This window comes from Carcharodon carcharias, chromosome 7 (assembly GCF_017639515.1).
Source record: "Carcharodon carcharias isolate sCarCar2 chromosome 7, sCarCar2.pri, whole genome shotgun sequence".
NCBI lineage: Eukaryota > Metazoa > Chordata > Chondrichthyes > Lamniformes > Lamnidae > Carcharodon > Carcharodon carcharias.
This window is the reverse complement of record NC_054473.1, coordinates 36,453,274-36,472,768: the sequence shown is the minus strand read 5'-3', so window position 1 is coordinate 36,472,768 and position 19,495 is coordinate 36,453,274. Positions and strand designations below refer to the sequence as shown.

The 19,495-nt window shown below is 42.9% G+C and overlaps 1 protein-coding gene across 1 annotated transcript in view; it reads right to left on the bottom strand.

Moving 5' to 3' along the window:
- The window catches only part of LOC121280566 (voltage-dependent L-type calcium channel subunit alpha-1D-like), a 676,393-nt gene that overhangs the window by 366,175 nt on the left and 290,723 nt on the right, over positions 1 to 19,495 (bottom strand). The window contains exon 10 of the mRNA XM_041192702.1: positions 8,502 to 8,592. Coding sequence (XP_041048636.1) covers positions 8,502 to 8,592 — 91 coding nt within the window. The remainder of the gene's footprint in view (positions 1 to 8,501; positions 8,593 to 19,495) is intronic.

The window sequence follows — 19,495 nt, the reverse complement described above, 5'->3', positions numbered from 1 at the left end:
CACCCCTGCCTTACGGCTAGTCTGGTAGGTAGAGACCTACCGTGAACCCCCCTAAAATGATGTGGTGCTGTCTGCAAAGCCTGGTGCTGATGACCACGCGTGCTGCCCAAAGCAAGGTAGGCACATAAACCTCGAAGTCCTGATCAAAGTGCAGCTCGCCAGGTGTGCGTCGCTTATGTACAGTTGTGAAACATGTTGGCGTGCTCGGATGATCAAGCATGGTGGGATGATTCCAGCAGGCAGTGTTTATAATGTTATGCAGATGTATTACAATGAAGTTCCCGACATCTGATGGCGGGAAACATGGCCCACCATTGACGGGCAAAGTGGACAATTGCAAACTGGTTTCACAATGTCATGAAACCGATTTTTGGCCTTCTAGCCATATTGTCCACCGCCAAATACACCCACCACCAATGGGGTATGGAAAATTCTGCTCATTGATAGCTCTTTATAGATGCACTTAGTAGAAGATTTGATGAACTACATTGGTTATTAACTTAATTCTTTTACTCAAAATTATCTATTTCTTTGGTTCTATTTTTCTCTTCTTTCCTGGATATGGTTATTTTAGTTCCGTAACCTTATCTTTGCAAACTATCACCCCACCTCCAACCTCCCTTTCCTTTTCAAAGTCTTTATTTATGTTTCATTACTCCCTTATTGAATCCTTTTAAACAAGTTTCCACTCCAAAGCCTGAACAATGTCATAAATAACATTCGCTGTGATTACGAGCATGGTGCACTATCCCTTTTCAACCTCCTTGACCCTCACTGCAACCTTCAATACGGTGGACCACAACACAATCCAGCTTAGTGAGACTGGCTTTGCTTGGCCCTATCTTAAATTAACCAATCAGAGCTTGAGCACCTTAGTAATTGCTGCTCTTTCTACTGTTAGGAATCCATATCTCCAAGAACTGTATGTTATTTTTTTAAATTGGAAGGACATTGAATTATTTGGATTTTCTTAGGAACTGACCTGGTTTTTTTTTTTAAAGGGCTATTATAAGTTCACTGTGGACTGTGAGCAGGCTGCTTTCTTCCAAGAAATCACATGACTTCAGCTAAATGACCAGGAAAGCATCTGGGCAGGTAAGAGCTATTTGTATTTGAGCTTTAATTGCCGGAGGCAAAAAAAAAACTGCTGTTTGTTTTCAGGCTTGCAGCTGTCCTGCTGACTTTCTGGAAAACACTTGGCCTGAGATGAATTCTTTTGAACATGTTTTTTTGAACTCAAAGTTTGGTTTTGGGAGTAAACTGAGAAGGAAGATTGCTCAGCTCTCTTTCTCCCTGTCTTGCCTGGAGCTCAGTGTGTGTCCATCTTCAGCCAAAAAACCCTCATCTCAGTGTGGCCCGTCGCTATTTGGAAGCCTGAGAACCTGCAGCCAGAGAGACATCCCAAGGATAGTGGTTCACCAAAGCTCATTTGGAAAGAACTTCCAGACAACTGCTGTGACCAGTGAGCCATTTTCACACACTGAATGACCTGGTCAACAGCATCAAAACCTTTCGTACTTTATCCTACTTCATGAAGTGTCCTCACTATGAACAGATGCTGTGTATGTGTGTGTTTTGGGATTTAAAAGTAGTATAGTTACACTTCCAGATTACAAATTGTATGCTGACCAGTTCTTGCAACTTGGTTTTAAAAAGAAGTTTTGTTTCATAGTAAATCAATCATTCTGAGTTTATTGAAATAAGCCTGGTTAAAGTTTCTTTTATTCTGAGTCTAGCAGTAGCAAAAGTAAACAATTGGCCATTTTGATGAGTGAATTAAACATTTACACTTATGGTGCAACCTGTGGAGTAGTGGGGCAAGAGAAACTGTGCACTCCTCCAATCCCGGTCATAACACTACCGCTGCGCTATCCTTTTAGGAGTCTTCCAAAAACCTATGCTTGGTCATCTCCTCTTCCCCAAATATCCTTTGCAGACATAGGTCAACTTCCACAGGCATGCAGATGAGGCCAAGCTTAACTCACTAACAGCACTCCCAGTCTGTCACTGTCTGTGCTAGCAGACTGCTTGATTAACAATCAGTCTTACATGAGCTCCAATCCTCTCCAGCAAAACAGTGGGAAGACTGAAGCCATTGTCTTCAACCCCTGGCACAAACTCTGCACCCTCACCCGGCCACTGCCTCAATCTAGACCAGATTGTTCACAACCTTGGAACACCATAAATACCCAAAACTGAATTCCCAATCACAAATGCTCTGCACAAACAGCCTATTTCCATTTTTGTAGCCTCTGCCCTACCTTAGCTCATCTACGGCCAAAACCCTCATCCATCCATTTGTCAGCTCCAGGCTCAATTACTCAATGCTCTCCTTGGTAGCCTGTTATGCTTTAATCTCCAAAATTCTTCTGCCTATAGTACCAAACTGCAACAAGGCCTTCTCAACTTTCACCCTCTCCCCACTCCTTTGCTGCCCTATATCAATTGGTTCCCAGTCTACTTTAAAGTTCTCATTCTTGTATTTTAATTCCTCCACGGTATTGTCATTCCAATCTCTGTAACCTGGTCTAAAGCTGCATTCCTTACTGAATTCTCTGTTTCTTCTCTTATGACCTCTTTTGCACCCCTACCTTTGCGCACCACTTCAGAGGCAGCCATTCTTTGAGCTACCTAAGTTCTGTGCTCTGGAATTTTCTCTCATATTCCCTCTCCTTTATTAATAGCCTCTTAAAAATCCACTTATCTTAGCAGATTTTGGTCACCACTCCTAACATGTCCTTCTTTGATCCCTGTATTTTTTTCCCTTATGCCTAGGTAAAGAATCTTGGGGTGGTTTTTTATATTAAAGATGCTATAAAAATCAACTTTATTGCAGTTATTCTTCAGGAATAGTTTGATATGCTTGGGGAGTTTTCAGATAGACACTCCTCAGGCATGAATCCTTTGTCGATACATTATTCAACTGTGATCAGCTTGAAATAGGTAAAGGAATAGGTTAGTGCTGTAAGTTTCATTTTACTGGCAACTGCTCAACGTTTTGTTTCTCTAGAAATAATTATTCTTAGGTGGTAACAGCTATACCTAGCCCAGAAAGGTGTCATGGTCAGATGAGGCATAGTGCGAGAGCAACTGGATACTTAAAAGAAACAACCATACTAGAAAGCTATGTTATGCCTTTCATTTAAAGTTGCATAATTAAGATGCTTGCTAAAATATGTCGTTCATTAGTGTGTGGAAGTAAAATAGGAGTTACTTCAGTGAACAACACCATGGTTCAATAGTCTGATAAGGAATTAGAACAGACAGACTGGATACACTGGTTCACCATCATGAACAGCTTATTAATAGCCAATATAAACAATGAGATATCTGAGAATGGTCTTTGGGGAAGTTATGGAACTGGCCATGGAGAACAGCCTAGGGTAATATAAGAAAAGGATGAAGTAAGGTCTAGGCCTAGTTGATCAAGAACAGAAGGTACATGTGAAGGCTCAAGAAGCTAATAGCAGATGAATAACATTAAAGGCGAAACAAAAACAGAATTACCTGGAAAACTCAGCAGGTCTGGCAGCATTGGCGGAGAAGAAAAGAGTTAAACTTTTAACTCTTTCTTCTCCGCCGATGCTGCCAGACCTGCTGAGTTTTTCCAGGTAATTCTGTTTTTGTTTTGGATTTCCAGCATCCGCAGTTTTTTGTTTTTAACATAAAAGGCGGGTTTTTCAACCCAAGGTTTCAACAAAGAAATCAATGTTTTATAGGGTATTTTGAAATGAGGTAAATTTTTATAGGGCAAAAAGACCTTGTCAATAATTCATCCAGGTCTATCCCTGAAAAAAGGGGTAAGAGACTTTGGGACGCCTCAGTGCAGTGGCAGTGGAGAGAAACTCCTAAGGGTAGATCCATGCTAACATTTTTGGGTAATCCTGAAGAAGTCATGAGGCACCGAGAAGAAAAGCAGTAAAAGAAGAAATAATCCTGGAATGCCCTTCCTAACAGCACTGTGGGTGTACACCACATGAACTGCGGTGGTTCAAAAAGGTGGCTTACCACTACCTTCTCAAGGGTAATTAGGGATGGGCAATAAATGCTGGCCAAGCCAGCAACAGCCGCATTCTGTGAACGAATAAATTAAAAAATGAAGAAAGAAAGCTTTTTGCGCATGTCAGTTGTCCTGCCTAATCTGGACTTGTACTCGCTACTTGACACGGTCGTATGTTTTTGCTGTATAACTAGTGTGTTATATCGCATCTTAAAAGTCTGATTAAACTCAACATACCCACCATTTGGATGTCAGTCCAGATTGATTAGATAATGATAACATCAATTATATTTTGAAGATAAAAATAGTAACAAAAATACACTAATCAGCCCTTTTGAACAAGTGATTAGACTGCAGTCAGCGAGAAGAACCCTGGTAAAAGTTCTCTCCCCATGCCACCCTCCCCCTCCTTTCCCCAACATCCCTCCACCATCGCAACACAGGGGCAATAAGAACAGTTGTGGTGCTATTACTATCACTCTAGTTGAGATTAATTAATTCAACACAAACCAGAAAGCCTGGAACCCTCCTGACCTGTGTGGTTCAGTGTACTGCATTTACTCAAGAGAGCTGGAAATTACCATTGCAGCTGATATCATACAGCATGTATTGACATGTTGTACAAAACTCCGCGCTCTCTTATTTTAACAAAGGTATTAAACTGTCTAAAATAAATGGGTTAATACATTCATAAACAGTAGAGACAGCAAATATACATTTACATAAGAACAGTAATAACAATTATTTCGAACCTTGAGACATCAGAAGGAATGTTAGCAAAAAATCTTTCAAGCCTGATTATGGGATGCAAAGTATCGATGTTTTAACATTCAAACAGGAATCAGTGGAAATAGCTGAAAAAGCAATCTTTGGCCTAGAAATTTGATCTTGCCTATAAACACCAGTAGAACATGAGCTCCATGTGCTTGGTCATGTGGTTTCAGCTCAGACTTCTGTCATGGAAACTCAAGACAGCTACCATCTTGGACCTAGGGGCCAGTATTGATGGAGTTTCCAATGTGTCACATCACTCCTGCACTCTCTTCTCATACAGAGCCACAGGACGATTAAGGTGCAGACCTAGGAAAGTGGTCTTTGGTCCTTGGGGGAGTTATCTGTTGTGCTCGCTCAATTGATAGCATCTCTGGTCCCCTGTCACCCGCTCTGCCAGTGTTCTTCTCAGTACTACACAATCAACTAAGCCAGACCACAATAGTCCATACCAAATGTTACAGTCTGTCCCCAAGTCCCCAAGGCCCAGAGCTGCATAAGGTCACCCACTGTGGCCATTTGAAGTGTTCTCAATGGAAGTTCAGCAACCCACCTCCCAAGATAAGTAAGGGGCATGCAAGGAGACAGGCACCCACGCCGCAGTGAGATGGAGACTGAGTGAGTAGCGGATTAGGTTCACATGTGAATTTGGTGCACAGGGGAAAGGTGTGGTATACATAGGAATTATTCTAAGTTAATTAAGTGAGTAACTAATTAAGTTAACTCCAACGTCACTGCATGTCATTTAAATCTTTCATTTGGCAGGCGCGCGCTCGAGGTGGCTGCGCGCCCACTGAACTGTCAACGGCCTATTAAAGCAATTAAACAAGTAATCAAGCTTATTAGCACCGCTGCCCATCCAACCTTAAGGTTGGTGGGCGGGCAGGCAAAGAGCCCAAGTGACCTTCGCGTTTTCCAGCAAACCTCATCCACAGGTGGGATGAGGTTTCCTGAAGGTTTCATAAAATTAATAAATAAATTTGGTGAACTTAACAAACACGTCCCAGCTCATGTGACACTGTCACATGAGGGGACATGTTTAAATAATTTTTAGCTTTATGCATAAATAAATCTTTTTACCAACTTATTCTCCCTGAGGCACAGAGCTGAACGCTACCAGCAGCGTGTTATGCTCGGCAGGAAATGACGACGCGCAGCCAATTGCAAGCAGTGATCAGCTCCGCGCCCGCCCCTGCCCAGCCTGCCCGACATAGGTAAGATGTAGCCTGTGGAAAAGTTACATTGAAAGGGGAAGCTAGGTATAAACAGAAAAGGAGTTTGTGCGTGTCAGTCAGAGATATTTAAGATTTAACCAGCCTGTAAGCCTACAACTGTATCTGAAAAGGAACCAAATTGCAAGGGTCCTCATTTGAATTTGTACGGTCAATTGTGCTTTGCCTGGTGTCTGTTTAAAGTTTATGTTGCCTTGGTGAAGCTTTACCTGGGAGTGATTCATTTGAGGACCCGTTAAAAAGTTATTATGGTAGTAATTTGTAGACATGTGTATGTATTTAATTAGTTGTTAAATTAATAAATGTTTAATTTAGTTATATATAAAAAACCTCTTGAATTCAGAGCTGCATCTCAAACATACCAATTGAAAATATAGGTTATGACAGTTATTCAAGTTTCTGTCTGGGATTTAAACAACTTAGCCTTTACCAACTGCTGTGTCAAAACATAGGCAAGGGAATCAAAGTTTATCAGGGGTGGATGGGAATGTGGAATTCAAAACACAAACAGGTTAGTCGTGATCTTAATAAATGGCGGAGCAGGCTTGATGGGCTGAATGGCATAATTCTGCTCCTATTTTATATATTCATATGTTCATAAGCTGTAACCAATGGGGATACTCTTCATAGCAACACTAGGTTGGTAAACAAGCAAAGAAGGATAGCACAAAGGGACCGCACAGGGTGTTTTTTATTGTTCCTGTTAAATATTATGTATTGATGGAATTGAGTTTTTAGATAACATTTTCTTAGTTTTGAAATTAATGTTGGTGATAATATTTACCGTGAGATGAGGACATTATGGAGTATGGACTAAAGGAAGACACCTGGATGGTGGTAATAAGAACAATGGGTAAGAATTGTGGAACTATTGGTGTATTGAGGCTGGGAAAGATGCTTCATGTATTTAGATTAGCTGTGCTTATGAGTGCTAACTGCTTGGAGCACTGTTTTTTGATGTTGCTCCTACCCTTTCTCCTTTTCCATCTGCTCTTCACCCTCCTCCTGCACTTCATATGATGGTAAGGACTTGCCCTTCATAAAGTTATGCAGATGATGATGGATACACAGTTAGGGCTGCACTGCAAAGCTCCTCTTGAACAGTCCAGACAGCAGAAGCACTGTTTGAGTACACCGACTGCCTGCTCAATAATGTTTTTGACAGTGGTTTTTATACCTGTAAAACAGACACAGCCCAGTCGAATTTCCAAACCTTTGTTTCCTGTGCAGCAAACATATGAACAGGGATAATTTGTACTGCACAGGCTATTTAAGCAATTTTTAAAAATCTAAATTGTGCAATGATGTACTGTTGGAATGACTTCAGTTTGCTTCAAAGGGACAATTGAAATTTGATAGTTATCTCATCTATAAGATAGTCCATATGCTGTTAATATTTATGAATAATTCTTCTTAAATTAAACGCGCCATATTTTTTGCATGTATAAGAAAACAATTTACTCAGATGACAGTTTTGATGACTATGCAGGTGACCAACATACTTATGAATGTAAAACTAATCCTTCTTGTAAAGAAACCAATGAAAACGGTATTATTTTTTAAAAGGGCTACTGTCAGTCTCCTGCCTTTATCCTTCAATTGGGCACAAATAGGCATGAATGTAATTAAAAAATTACAACCTAGATTCATCTACATATGGTACATCAGTAACTTCATTTTGGCTAATTTGATATTATTATGTGCAACTGGAAAGTCCCATGTTCTGCAAAGCATAGAAAAATAACAAATCATTGTCATGTTACTTGTCATTCTCTTCTGGCTTGAATTAATGCACGTACCCAGTTCACATTAAAATATGTGTTCACTGATCTCCTTAAAATCTCCCAAGTTATTGAGCATTCATGTTATGCCTGATATAAACACAGCCACTCAAGAGAAAGACTCAATTATTAATGTATAACTAACCAAACAAAACCTGGGTCCTGCATTTCACAGCTATCCTGAAACACAGGCAGAAATTGATTGTCGTAAAAGAGATTTCAGCTTTTAGTTATACACAAATACGTTATTTTATTAAACGTAAAATGCATATGCATGTGTCTGAAATATGGATGGAATGTTATGGCCCCGTTGCGGCGGGAGCAAGGCTGCAAAATGCGACGAGCCATTCATTGACTTTGGCTGGACTGTAAAATTCCGCCCAGTGTGTACTTTGGATCTCCATGATTATCCATGTAAGTTATTTTTTGTGTATATCTGTCTGTATTTTGTGTCTTTATATCTATGTATTTTATGTGTCAATGTAAGCATTTGTTTTTGTTTGGATCTCTATATATATGTCTCACTCCCCCGTGCATATCTGTAATTCCATGCCTGTACATACATTTTAATTATGTGCTTGTAGTTGCAGTTTACTATGCATGGTTATGTCGATGACCTGTGTTTATAACTTATGTCTATTCCTGTGCTTGTCGCTATCTGTTCCATATATCAGTGTACATGTCAGTGTGCATCTGTGTTAATGTGGCTTTACTCACCATAATGATCCACAGCATGTTGCATTGTCACCCTCTCCACTTCCAGCATTGTCTGTGTTATCAGATTCTGTTTCACCAATAGGCATATTTGCTATTGTAAGAGGTCAAAAATATGAATAAATCAATAATTTACTTCATTTTCCATCTGCCATATTTTTTTGAAATATAGCTTTTCTTGAAAATTAATATTAAAGACAAAAATCAACACCCATGTTGACTATGATTGAAAATTTAGTAAACATGATAAGATTCTCAATGGAGAATATAAATCCCTCATAATCAACAAATAATAAAATAATCTTAAAAAAATAAAATTAACATTACAGTTTAAGTAACAGTTGTAATAATTGTCTTGGAGCAACATGGGTCATTTAAAAACTATTGGTGATTATTTTTAATCCCTTGTACATTTAATTCTAGAATAATTCAGAAAAGTGTAATTTATACTTATAAAGAATGATTATGTACTCAAAACTTGTTATTTTAATTAACTTTACAGATGGGTTGTTCCGCAGAATATCAATTGAATTAACTATAGAATGTATACAGACTTTTTGAAGATTCTGCAGCATTCACCTACAGTTAACTAGAGATAAATTTGGTGATCCTGCACTCCCAATGGGAAGACATATTCAAAGCCGAGATGCAACAACAACATTTTAACAAATACTTCCACAGAGCACAGCTCCCAGCTGGAAGCATGCACTTGTTGAATTTAAGCTTCGAGAACAACTTTGTAAATTTTTTAAATAATGAATGGGAAATCACATAGTTTTCCTTCTCTATGTTTCTGAATTGTGTTCACTACACAAGCTTCTTGAATCTACTTTTAAGTAGAAAAAAAGTCCAAATAAATACTTAACATCAGATGTGATGTATTTCCTTCATTTGTTACACTGGTCTGACCTTGTGACAAGGCCACAAAAGTTAAGCTTAAGTTCTGCTCAACTTGTAACAACATATAAATGCAAGTTGTTGTTGGGAATGAGAAATCTTTTGTTGGGCATCAGTTAATCATTCATAACTTCTCTAGAGAGGCGGAACTCCAACTCGTATGTGGGGTGTGATCAATATTTCAGAAAGGAGATGGATGTTGATCAAGAAATGGATGAGTGAACTGGAAGCAGCAAAGGCTATAGGCTCCAAGAACACTCGAGAAGCTTGAACCATTCAAGGACAAAAAAGTCCAATGGACTGGCACCCCATTCACTCTCTCCACCATTGATACACAGTGTCTACCATCTACAAGATGCCCAGCAGCAATTTGCCACGATTTCTTCAACAAACCTAGGTCACTTAAAAGGACAAGGGCAGCAGGCACATACAAACACCACTACTTCTAAGTTCCTCCCTCCAAGTCACACGCCGTCCGTTTGAAAAAATATTGCTGTTCCTTTATTGCTACTGGGTCAAAACCCTAGAATTCCATACTTAACAATACTGTGGAGTAGCTACACCACATGAACTGCAGCAGTTCAAGATGGTGGCTCACCAATACTTTCTCAAGGACAGTTATGAATGGGCAATACATGTAGACCTTCTCAACAATGTCCATAACTCGTAAAAGAAAAGAAAGTGAACAAGGAAAACCCAAGCTGTCAGAGTCAGAGTTGGTAATTGCAATACAAGACTATTTCTGACCCAGTCAAGGAAGCTACAAAACACAATCTTGATGTGTAATTCATAAGTGACCCAGGAAAGGTACAGGAAGCAGAACCTATAGTACTCAATTCCCTGCAAAAGAGGACAACCACCCAGTGCCACAAGAGGGCGAATGATCTCCATTCTGCCAGGGTAAGTCACTCTTCTCATCACACTCAGCTCACAAACACTTCACACATCCATTGGGCCCTCACTCACTGCCAGTTCAAATAACATCACCATTCACTCTCTCGCACACACCTTCATTGTCCTCATCCTGTCCATGAGACCACTCGCCACCCACACAGGCCAGGCATACTCATCGTCTGGCCTGGCAGGCATCCTGCTTACACTCTATCCATCTATATTCATGCAGGACAGCTGGCATAGAACAAAAGGGAGAAGTCGCAGTCGCAGGTGGAGGAATGCCTAAAATCAGGTCCTCACAGACTTTGAAAACAGAGCCATCCAGCTGGTCAGAGAGGGTCTGGGCCATTCCTGTGCTGACGGTGAGGTCGATGGTGCCCCACCAAGTGATGATCCAGTAGCGCTACATCCATCAGACAACCATGTTGTGAGTGAGGTGTCCTGCTTCACAAGCCACTGCCATGCACTAATTATCTCTCCCTGCTTTTGCGGGCACATCTGAGAAACTGCCAAGACAGTCCAAGAACCAGGGCCTCCAATCAAGCTCTGAGAGAATCTCAGAAGAAGAATCTGCCTGAAACCCTCCCTGAAGACCCCTCACAGTGCTCACCCATATCCTCCACCAGCACAGGGACACACACTTCGGTGGGATCCAGCTTTACAGTAGCTTCGGGATCACAATCTGGTGAGCACACCATACTTTCTGGGCAACTGCAGGCAATAGCAGGGATTTCCCAGGTGTCTGGCACTCAGAAGACTGCTGGAGGCCAGAAACTTGCTGAGTCCAAGTCAGATGACGAGCCTCTGGACTTGGTCATGTCATAGTTGCTGGAGCTGCAAAGGCAAGCTCGGGGACATCAGGAAGGTATGCCTGCTGCACTCCTCAGGTTGCTAGGCACAATGGAGGAGTCCGTCCGCCTTCAGGCTGAAATCATAGCGCCGGCATGCCAACGCATGAGGTCAACACTGGTAGGATGGCAGCCACCATGGAGACCTTGGTCCAGGTCGTCGCTCCTGCACTGTCGCACGGGCTGAACTCCATTGCCAATGCCATAGTTGGCTTCCAACAGTGTGTACATGAGAGGGGTGTGGGGCAGCCCAATCTCACTCCAGCTATCCCTTCTCCTCAAGGAGTCAGCCAGGGCCCTCGGGCACCCATAGAGAAGAGGATCAGCAGGTGCAATCGATCCAGGTGACTTAAGGATTGTCCGGCCCATTCAAATTCCCTCTTCCTGTGGCCTCAGCAGCTCCAGACTGAGGAGGGTGCCACTGCCACACAGCAGGATCCCGAAAGCAGACCAGGGCCCTCCAGGTCTCGGCCCTCCAGAGGACATCCACCAAGGTCATCACAGACAGGGCGTGGCAGTCAGCAGGATGCCTCCACCTCCACTGTGGATGTTGGGTGAGGACCAAGACATAGTGGCAGGGTTAGGAAAGTTAAGAAGATGTAACCCTTTTGAACACGAACAAATAAACTAAATTAACAAAATCAGGGTTAAAGTAAAAGGGAAACTGCAAAAACAAAGACAAAATTTAAAGGAAACTTACAAACATTAAATCAAAATATGATTAAAGGGGTCGATAAAACACCTCAGTCCCCACTGTGCCCACCAAGCATGGAAGGCCTCGACGGTACCGGCGAACACGGCGTGTTCCATCTTCAGGGACACCCAGCCACAAATTTAGCCGCAGAAGTGGGACAGACAGTCGGGCCGGTCGACCCCCTCGATCGCCCACTGCCTGGACCCGTTAATGGCCAACTTGGCCAGGCCCAGGAGAAGGTTCATGAGGAGGTCCTCCTCCCTTACCATCCCTCTCCATACCGGGTGTCCATAGATCAGGAGCGTGGACTGCAAACAAAACAACAGTACAAGGTTTTTAAAACAAAAACAAAAATACCTGGAAAAACTCAGGATCTGACAGCATTTGTGGAGAGGAACACAGTTAACGTTTCGAATCTGTATGACTCTTCAACAGAACTAAGGAAAAATAGAAAAGAGATGAAATATAAGCTGGTTGGGTGGGGGGCATGGTGTTGGGACAGGTAGAGCTGGATAGAGGGCCAGTGATAGGTGGAGATAACCAAGAGATGTCATAGACAAAAGGACAAAGAGGTGTTGAAGCTGGTGATATTATCTAAGGAATGTGATAATAAAGGTACAGATAGCCCAAGTTGGGGTGGGGTGGGGTGGGGGGAAGGGATCGAAATAGGCTAAAAGGTAGAGATAAAACAATGGATGGAAATACACTTAAAAATAATGGAAATAGGTGGGAAAAGAAAAATCTATATAAATTATTGGAAAAAAGGGGGATCGCAAAGTGGGTGGGGATGGAGGAGAGAGTTCATGATCTAAAATTGTTGAACTCAATATTCAGTCCAGAAGGCTGTAAAGTGCCTAGTCAGAAGATGAGGTGCTGTTCCTCCAGTTTGTGTTGAGCTTCACTGGAACAATGCAGCAAGCCAAGGACGGACATGTGGGCATGAGAGCAGGGTGGAGTGTTAAAATGACAAGCGACAGGGAGGTCTGGGTCATGCTTGCAGACAGGAACACAATCCCTCTTTTTTCCAATAATTTATATAGATTTTTCTTTTCCCACTTATTTCCATTATTTTTAAATGTATTTCCATCCATTGTTTTATCTCTGCCTTTTAGCCTATTTCGATCCCTTCCCGCCACCCACCCCCACTAGGGCTTTCTGTACCTTTATTGTCACATTCCTTAGATAATATCACCAGCTTCAACACCTCTTTGTCCTTTTGTCTATGACATCTCTTGGTTATCTCCATCTATCACTGGCCCTCTATCCAGCTCTAACTGTCCCACACCACCCCCATCCCCCCAACCAACTTATATTTCACTTCTTTTCTATTTTTCCTTAGTTCTGTTGAAAAGTCATATGGACTCGAAACGTTAACTGTGTTCTTCTCCGCAGATGCTATCAGAGCTGCTGAGTTTTTCCAGGTATTTTTGTTTTTGTTTTTGTTTTGGATTTCCAGCATCCGCAGTTTTTTGCTTTTATCTTAGTACAAGATTTTTAGTTGCACGGGCGTTATCACTTGTGCATAGTGCTCACTATTGCAAATAAACTCCCAAGATTATCTCCCTGCCTTTAGCTCCTTGATGATGAGCAATGTTCGTGTCACTCAGATGTGAAACCTTTCTGCACAAGGTAAAGGCAGGTGTCTCATTCCAGGGCCTCTTCCCTGTGCATTGTGCAGCCTTCAGACCAAAGTGATGATCCAGCCTCACATTCCCTGGACATATTAGTGATGCTTACACTTCCATAATGCTTGTAATCACTGCCAGAATGTCATGGGCAGGCATCATAGAGTTCCGTCATTCTATCGGTGAGCTCTCAGCACCTTTAAGGTGCGGCTGGCCCCCATCTCTTCAGCATCTGTGACCAGTGGCGCTGTGCTCCTGAAGGGGTCAGGTGTTGAAGGCGGACAAAGAATCAGATGCTTTTAAAGTTTCACGACTATGTCTGCATGATATGACCCTGATCACAGAGCGCAAGCGAGCTGCCCTCAGCCAGACCGGAGTCGCCTCCGTCACTCTCTTCTCCGTCGTCTCCCCTCTCTGTGCCACGAGACACACAGCTAATTCACCAGGCTTCACGCTCCTGATGTACTTCTCCGACAGGATGAAAGAGTGAGATGTATGGATTAACTTGGGTGTACTAAGAACTTCGTTTTGTTAAGTCTGAAGGCCCCTTAATGCATCCCAGAGAGTGCTGGCCACCACTTGGATGGCCAGACTTTAGTGCGCTGCATGGCTGCCCACCTCCGCCCCACTCCACCTGACTGATTGGCGGCAGTCTTATCCATTGGTCTGCATGCTGTGCTTTCAGCGCAGGTGCAGGCATTCTCCTAACCCACACTGCAAGGCACTGTTAGCTTGAACCATGGCGGGAGACTGGTCCAAACTGGGATGATGACATGCAATGAGCTGTACCCAACTCCAGCAGTGACTACTCCACGGCTAGCTTTAGCAAGGAGATTGTACAATGTGCCCAGTTGTCCAACTGTTCTGCAGTCCACTAAAATGCTCATTAGTTTGCAGTCTGTGCCCAAGGGGAGAAAATCTCTGGAGTACTTGGTGGCACATGCTTGCCTCCGTGTTGCTTGAGTGGGCAGATAAACTAGAGCCTGACTCCACGCATGTCAATTTGGCCGTGTCTGATCAGTCTCAGCTGCAGAAAAATTGTCACTTTATACAAGGTTTCCCTAATGTGAGGCTGCTTACCTTCCCCCCCCCTCCACCACCCTTCAGGTGCTTGTGCACTACCTTCAACTGCAGGGCAGGCCTTGCCCCAATACCTCAGCCGCCTTAACCACAGGGCAACTCTTGCCCCATCCTCAAGTCACCTCAACCTCAGGGCAACCCTTGTCCCCAGGCCTCAAAAGCCTCAACCACAGGACAGCCCTTGCCCCCATGCCTCCAATGCACCTCAACCTTGAAGTCCAACAAGCAACCCGGGTGAGTACTGCGCAATATTACTGTGTACTCACCTCCGAGTTCCCTTCAAAGTGCAGCCCTTCAAATGCACGTGTTATATATGCTGTTGTGAAACACATCAGCATGGTTGGCAGATTCCGGCAAGCTGGCCTTATATGATATGGAGATGTATTACAATCAGGTTCCCGATGTCCGATGGTGGGAAATGGGAAATGCGGCCCGCCATCGATGAGCTGAGCAGACAATCACAATCTGGTTTCACAACATCGTGAAACCGATTTTTGGCCTTCTCGTCCCATCAATCTATTCTCAATCATCAGTGTAATAGAAGGAGTCATCAACAGTGCTATCAAGCAGCACTTGCTTAGCAATACCCTGTTCACTGATGCACAGTTTGGGTTCCACCAGGGCCACTCAGCTCCTGACCCCATTACAGCCTTGGTTCAAACATGTACAAAAGAGCTGAACTCCAGAGGTGAGGTGAGAAAGACTGCCCTTGACATCAAGGCAGCATTTGACCGAGTGTGGCATCAAGGAGCCCTAGCAACACTGGAATCAATGGGAATCAGGGGGAAAGCTCTCCACTGGTTGGAGTCATACCTAGCAGAAAGGAAGATGGTTGTGGTTGTTGGAGGTCAGTCATCTCAGCTCCAGGGCATTACTGCATGAGTTCCTCAGGGTAGTGTCCTGGGCCCAACCACCTTCAGCTGCTTCATCAACGACCTTCCTTCCATCATAAGGTCAGAAGTGGGGATGTTTGCTGATGATTGCACAATGTTCAGCTGCACTTGTGGCTCCTCAGGTACTGTAGCAGTCCATGTTCAAATGCAGCAAGACCTGGACAATATCCAGGCTTGAGCTGACATGTGCCAAGTAACATTCGCATCACACAAGTGCCAGGCAATGATCATCTCCAACAAGCGAGAATCTAATCATCGCCCCTTGACATTCATTGGCAGTACCATCGCTGAATCCCACACTATCAACATCCTGGGGGTTGCCACTGACCAGAAACTGAACTGGACTAGCCAAATAATAACAATGGCTACAAGAGCAGGTCAGAGGCTAGAAATCCTGTGATGAGTAACTCTCCTCCTGGCTTCCCAAAGCCTCTCCACCATCTACAAGGCACAAGTGTGATGGACTACTCCTCACATGCCTGGGTGAGTGCAGCTCTTACAACACTTAAGAAGCTTGACACCATGCAAGACAAAGCAGCCTGCTTAATTGGCACCACATCCATGAACATTCACTCCCTCCACCACCGATGCACAGTAGCAGCAGGATGTACCATCTACAAGATGCACTGCAGGAATTCACCAAGGCTCCTTAGACAGTACCTTCCAAACCCATGACACTACCATATAGAAGGGCAAGGGCAGCAGATACATGGGAACACCACTATCTGGAAGTTCCCCTCCATGCCACTCAACATCTTGACTTGGGAATGTATCGCCACTCCTTCACTGTCACTGAGTCAAAATCCTGGAACTCCCTTCTTAACAGCACTGTGGCTATACTGACAACACATGGACTGCAGCGGTTCAAGAAGGTAGCTCACCACTGCCTTCTCAAGGGCAACTAGGGATGGGCAATAAATGCTGGCCCAGCCAGTGAAACCCATATCCTGTGAATGGATAAAAAAAATTGTCCACACACTGCCGAGCATACCCGATGCCAGCAGGCATGGATGATTCCACTCAAAGTTTAACATGATCTGGGAGTTAAAAATACCTAACGCAAAATTCAGGTTTTGAATTTTGAAAGGGATAAATTCAATCAAACAAGGAAAGAACTAAATCATAAAAATTGGGGAAGCTTTTCAGCAGCACTTCAGCAGAAATTAAGTGGAACATCTTTAAATGAATAATGCTGAAGATAAATACAAACCAACAAGGTCAGAGTAAAAAATGTGACCTAAATGGACCAGCAAACAAATTAGAAGTGAGATAAAGAAAGAAAGACTCGCATTTATGTAGCACCTTTTGCAATATCCCAAAGTGATAGAGAGTCAATGAACTACTTTTGAGATGTCATTATTATTGTAATGTAGGAACTGTGAGAGCCAATTTATGCACTACTAACTTCCAAAAACAGTAATGTGAGAACAACCAGGTAAACCTTTTTTTAAGATGTTGATTGAGGGATAAGTGTAGGCCAGAACACTGGGGAAAATGCCCCTGCTCTTTTTTGACATAGTGCCATGGGATCTTTTACCTGGGTGAGGGCAAGCGGACTTAGGGTTTACCATCCTGTGATGGAACTCAAGAAAAAAAAACAACTTAATCAGGAGTTCGAGAACTACAGTTCTCAGCGGACCTTGGGACTTCTGCCTGTGCATCGGCCAGGAAAAGGCCGCGCAGATGTGCAATTCAATTCAGCTGGTGTCTTTCATGTCTTCAGGCCGGGAACTGGCCCTGCAACATGTGCAGTTCATTTATTTTACATCTTTAGGTTGGGAACTGGCCCTGCACGCCTGCACATGAGAAAAAGAAGAAAAGTGAAACTGCAGGTCAACTGACCTTAAGAGGAACACCATTGCACAGGAGGTGTCCCAGGGAACAGGACACAGGGAGAGGGACAGGAAGAAGGTCCAAGCAGGAGATCTCAAACCAATGATTGGGACAGAAAGAGGTCCCAAGAGAAATTCCCAGGCAGGGACAAATGGCAGGGATCAGAGATAGATCCCATTAAATCAAGGTAAATGACAGGATCAGAGAAAAAAGCTCCAAGCTAAAGGCAGAGTTGCAGGGAGCAGACTTGAAGCAAAGCGGGCTTGCAAGAAGCCCTGAAGATCTGAGAAGGCAGTTGAAGGTTGGTGACTCCATGCTGTGGGCTGTAAGGGCAAAGGTGCCCTTTGGAGCAGTGGTGTTCTGTTTGGCCTGACTGAAGATCTGAAAGTGTGCCCGAAAGGTGAAGCTTGAGTGTACACAGAGACCCAGGAGAACGGAATCTCAGAAGGCGAGATTGAAATCCTGAAGATGGATTTTTATTGAGGCTGTCTGAGTGGGAATGACACTTGGAGAGAATTTCAGGGTCAGTTCATTAAATGTGGAGGTTGGAAACCCTCATGAGAAAGGTAGAATTTCAGTGAGACCGGTTAGCTCACAGTGTGACAAGTGTCTGAGTGGATTGTTGAGAAATCCACAGAATCTGCTTTGGTTGCATCTGTCATTTACTTTGGAGTGTGGTGTGTCTGACCACAGGTCGCCAGCTGGTTCACGTATACTGCAGATTTACCCTGAATATTAGAGTATAAGATAGATATGGTAAATTGTTTTATCTTTCCAAATTTGTATGTGTCTATAAAGAGATAGCTGGGGTGAGGGAATAGTGAATATTTGAATCATTTTCTTGTATTTGTATTGGGATCTTTCCAACCATTTTGTCTGGAGTAATATAGTTCTTTTTTCTGTTTAATCAATGTTTTATTCTCTGTGTTAAGAGTTCATCAGCAGTTCATCCTGTGAACTTGTTCAGTAACTTACCTCCACGGTTTCTAAAAGTAAACAAAAGTTAGGATCTATCAAGCCAGGTTTCACTCTGGGATCTGACTTCTCCAGTATTAACGTCAGCTGAGATCATAGCTGTCTCATCGGAAAGACAGCACTCCAACAGTGCAGCACTCCCACAGTATTGCAGTGAATTGTCAGCCTTGATTTCTGTGCTCAAATCCTAGAGTGGGACTTGAACCCACAACGTTATGACTCAAAGGAGTGCTATCAACTGAGCCATGGGTAACAGAGGGAGCAAAATGGCATGTACAATTCCTCTACAAAGAATGAAAAAGGGTTCACTGGAAATAATACAACAGATTGAGTGACCAGGAAAAATGCATAGCAGCTGAAACTATACTTAACAGTAAAACATTATTTCAGTATTGCAACAGCAAGAACATGGTCAGAAAATAGGTAAAAACCATAATAGATGCAAATAGTTTGAAAATGCAGATAAAATTAGTAAATGTTCTGAATGACTTCATTTCTCCAAGGATTCACAAGGGAGACATGAGAAAAATATTCTTTCCAAACAAAGGCATCTTAAGTAAAATTAATGATTTTATATATGTGATGCATATATAAAGTTCTAGACTAGCCATTCAGGCTTAAAATAAATAATTCCCCAAGAGTAGATGGTATTTATCCCAGAGCACTGAAATAGGCTAGGAAAGAAATCGTGGTTGTGGGGAAAAGGCCTGTATTATAGGCCTGCACTATAGTGGAGGAATGCACCTTATTGCAGTTAACAATGAGAAGTAGGCTAATCTGCTGTGGAAGGAGAGGATTGCGCTATAAGATATCAGGAAAAGTCTGCAGCAAACACATGCCAAAACAGTGGCATTGTGACTTTGTGGATTGCCTTATACATTGCTGGAAGCAAGGTCATGAATATATCAGTAGTGCTAAAGTGCACATTACTGATCGCAAACCCGCCAACTGCCATCTGGCAGAAAAAATGATAACAGTTGTGAAATTTATAAGGGGTGTGAAATGTTCAATATATGATCTTGAGATGGTTCTCACATTTTGCTGCAGGTGTTTCTTGTTCAGATTAATTTCATACCTCTCTCTCCAGGGTAGAAATTCATCAGCAATGCAATTCATGCCCAAACTGGAAGGTCTGAGACCAGCCCAAAGTTGGGCCTTAAGGTCTCATCAATGTTAATTTGATCAGCTATCACTGTTTGCCATGCCTTCACAGGTAGCTCACCCATTTCGACTGCTTGCCTCACAGGCAACAACTCCC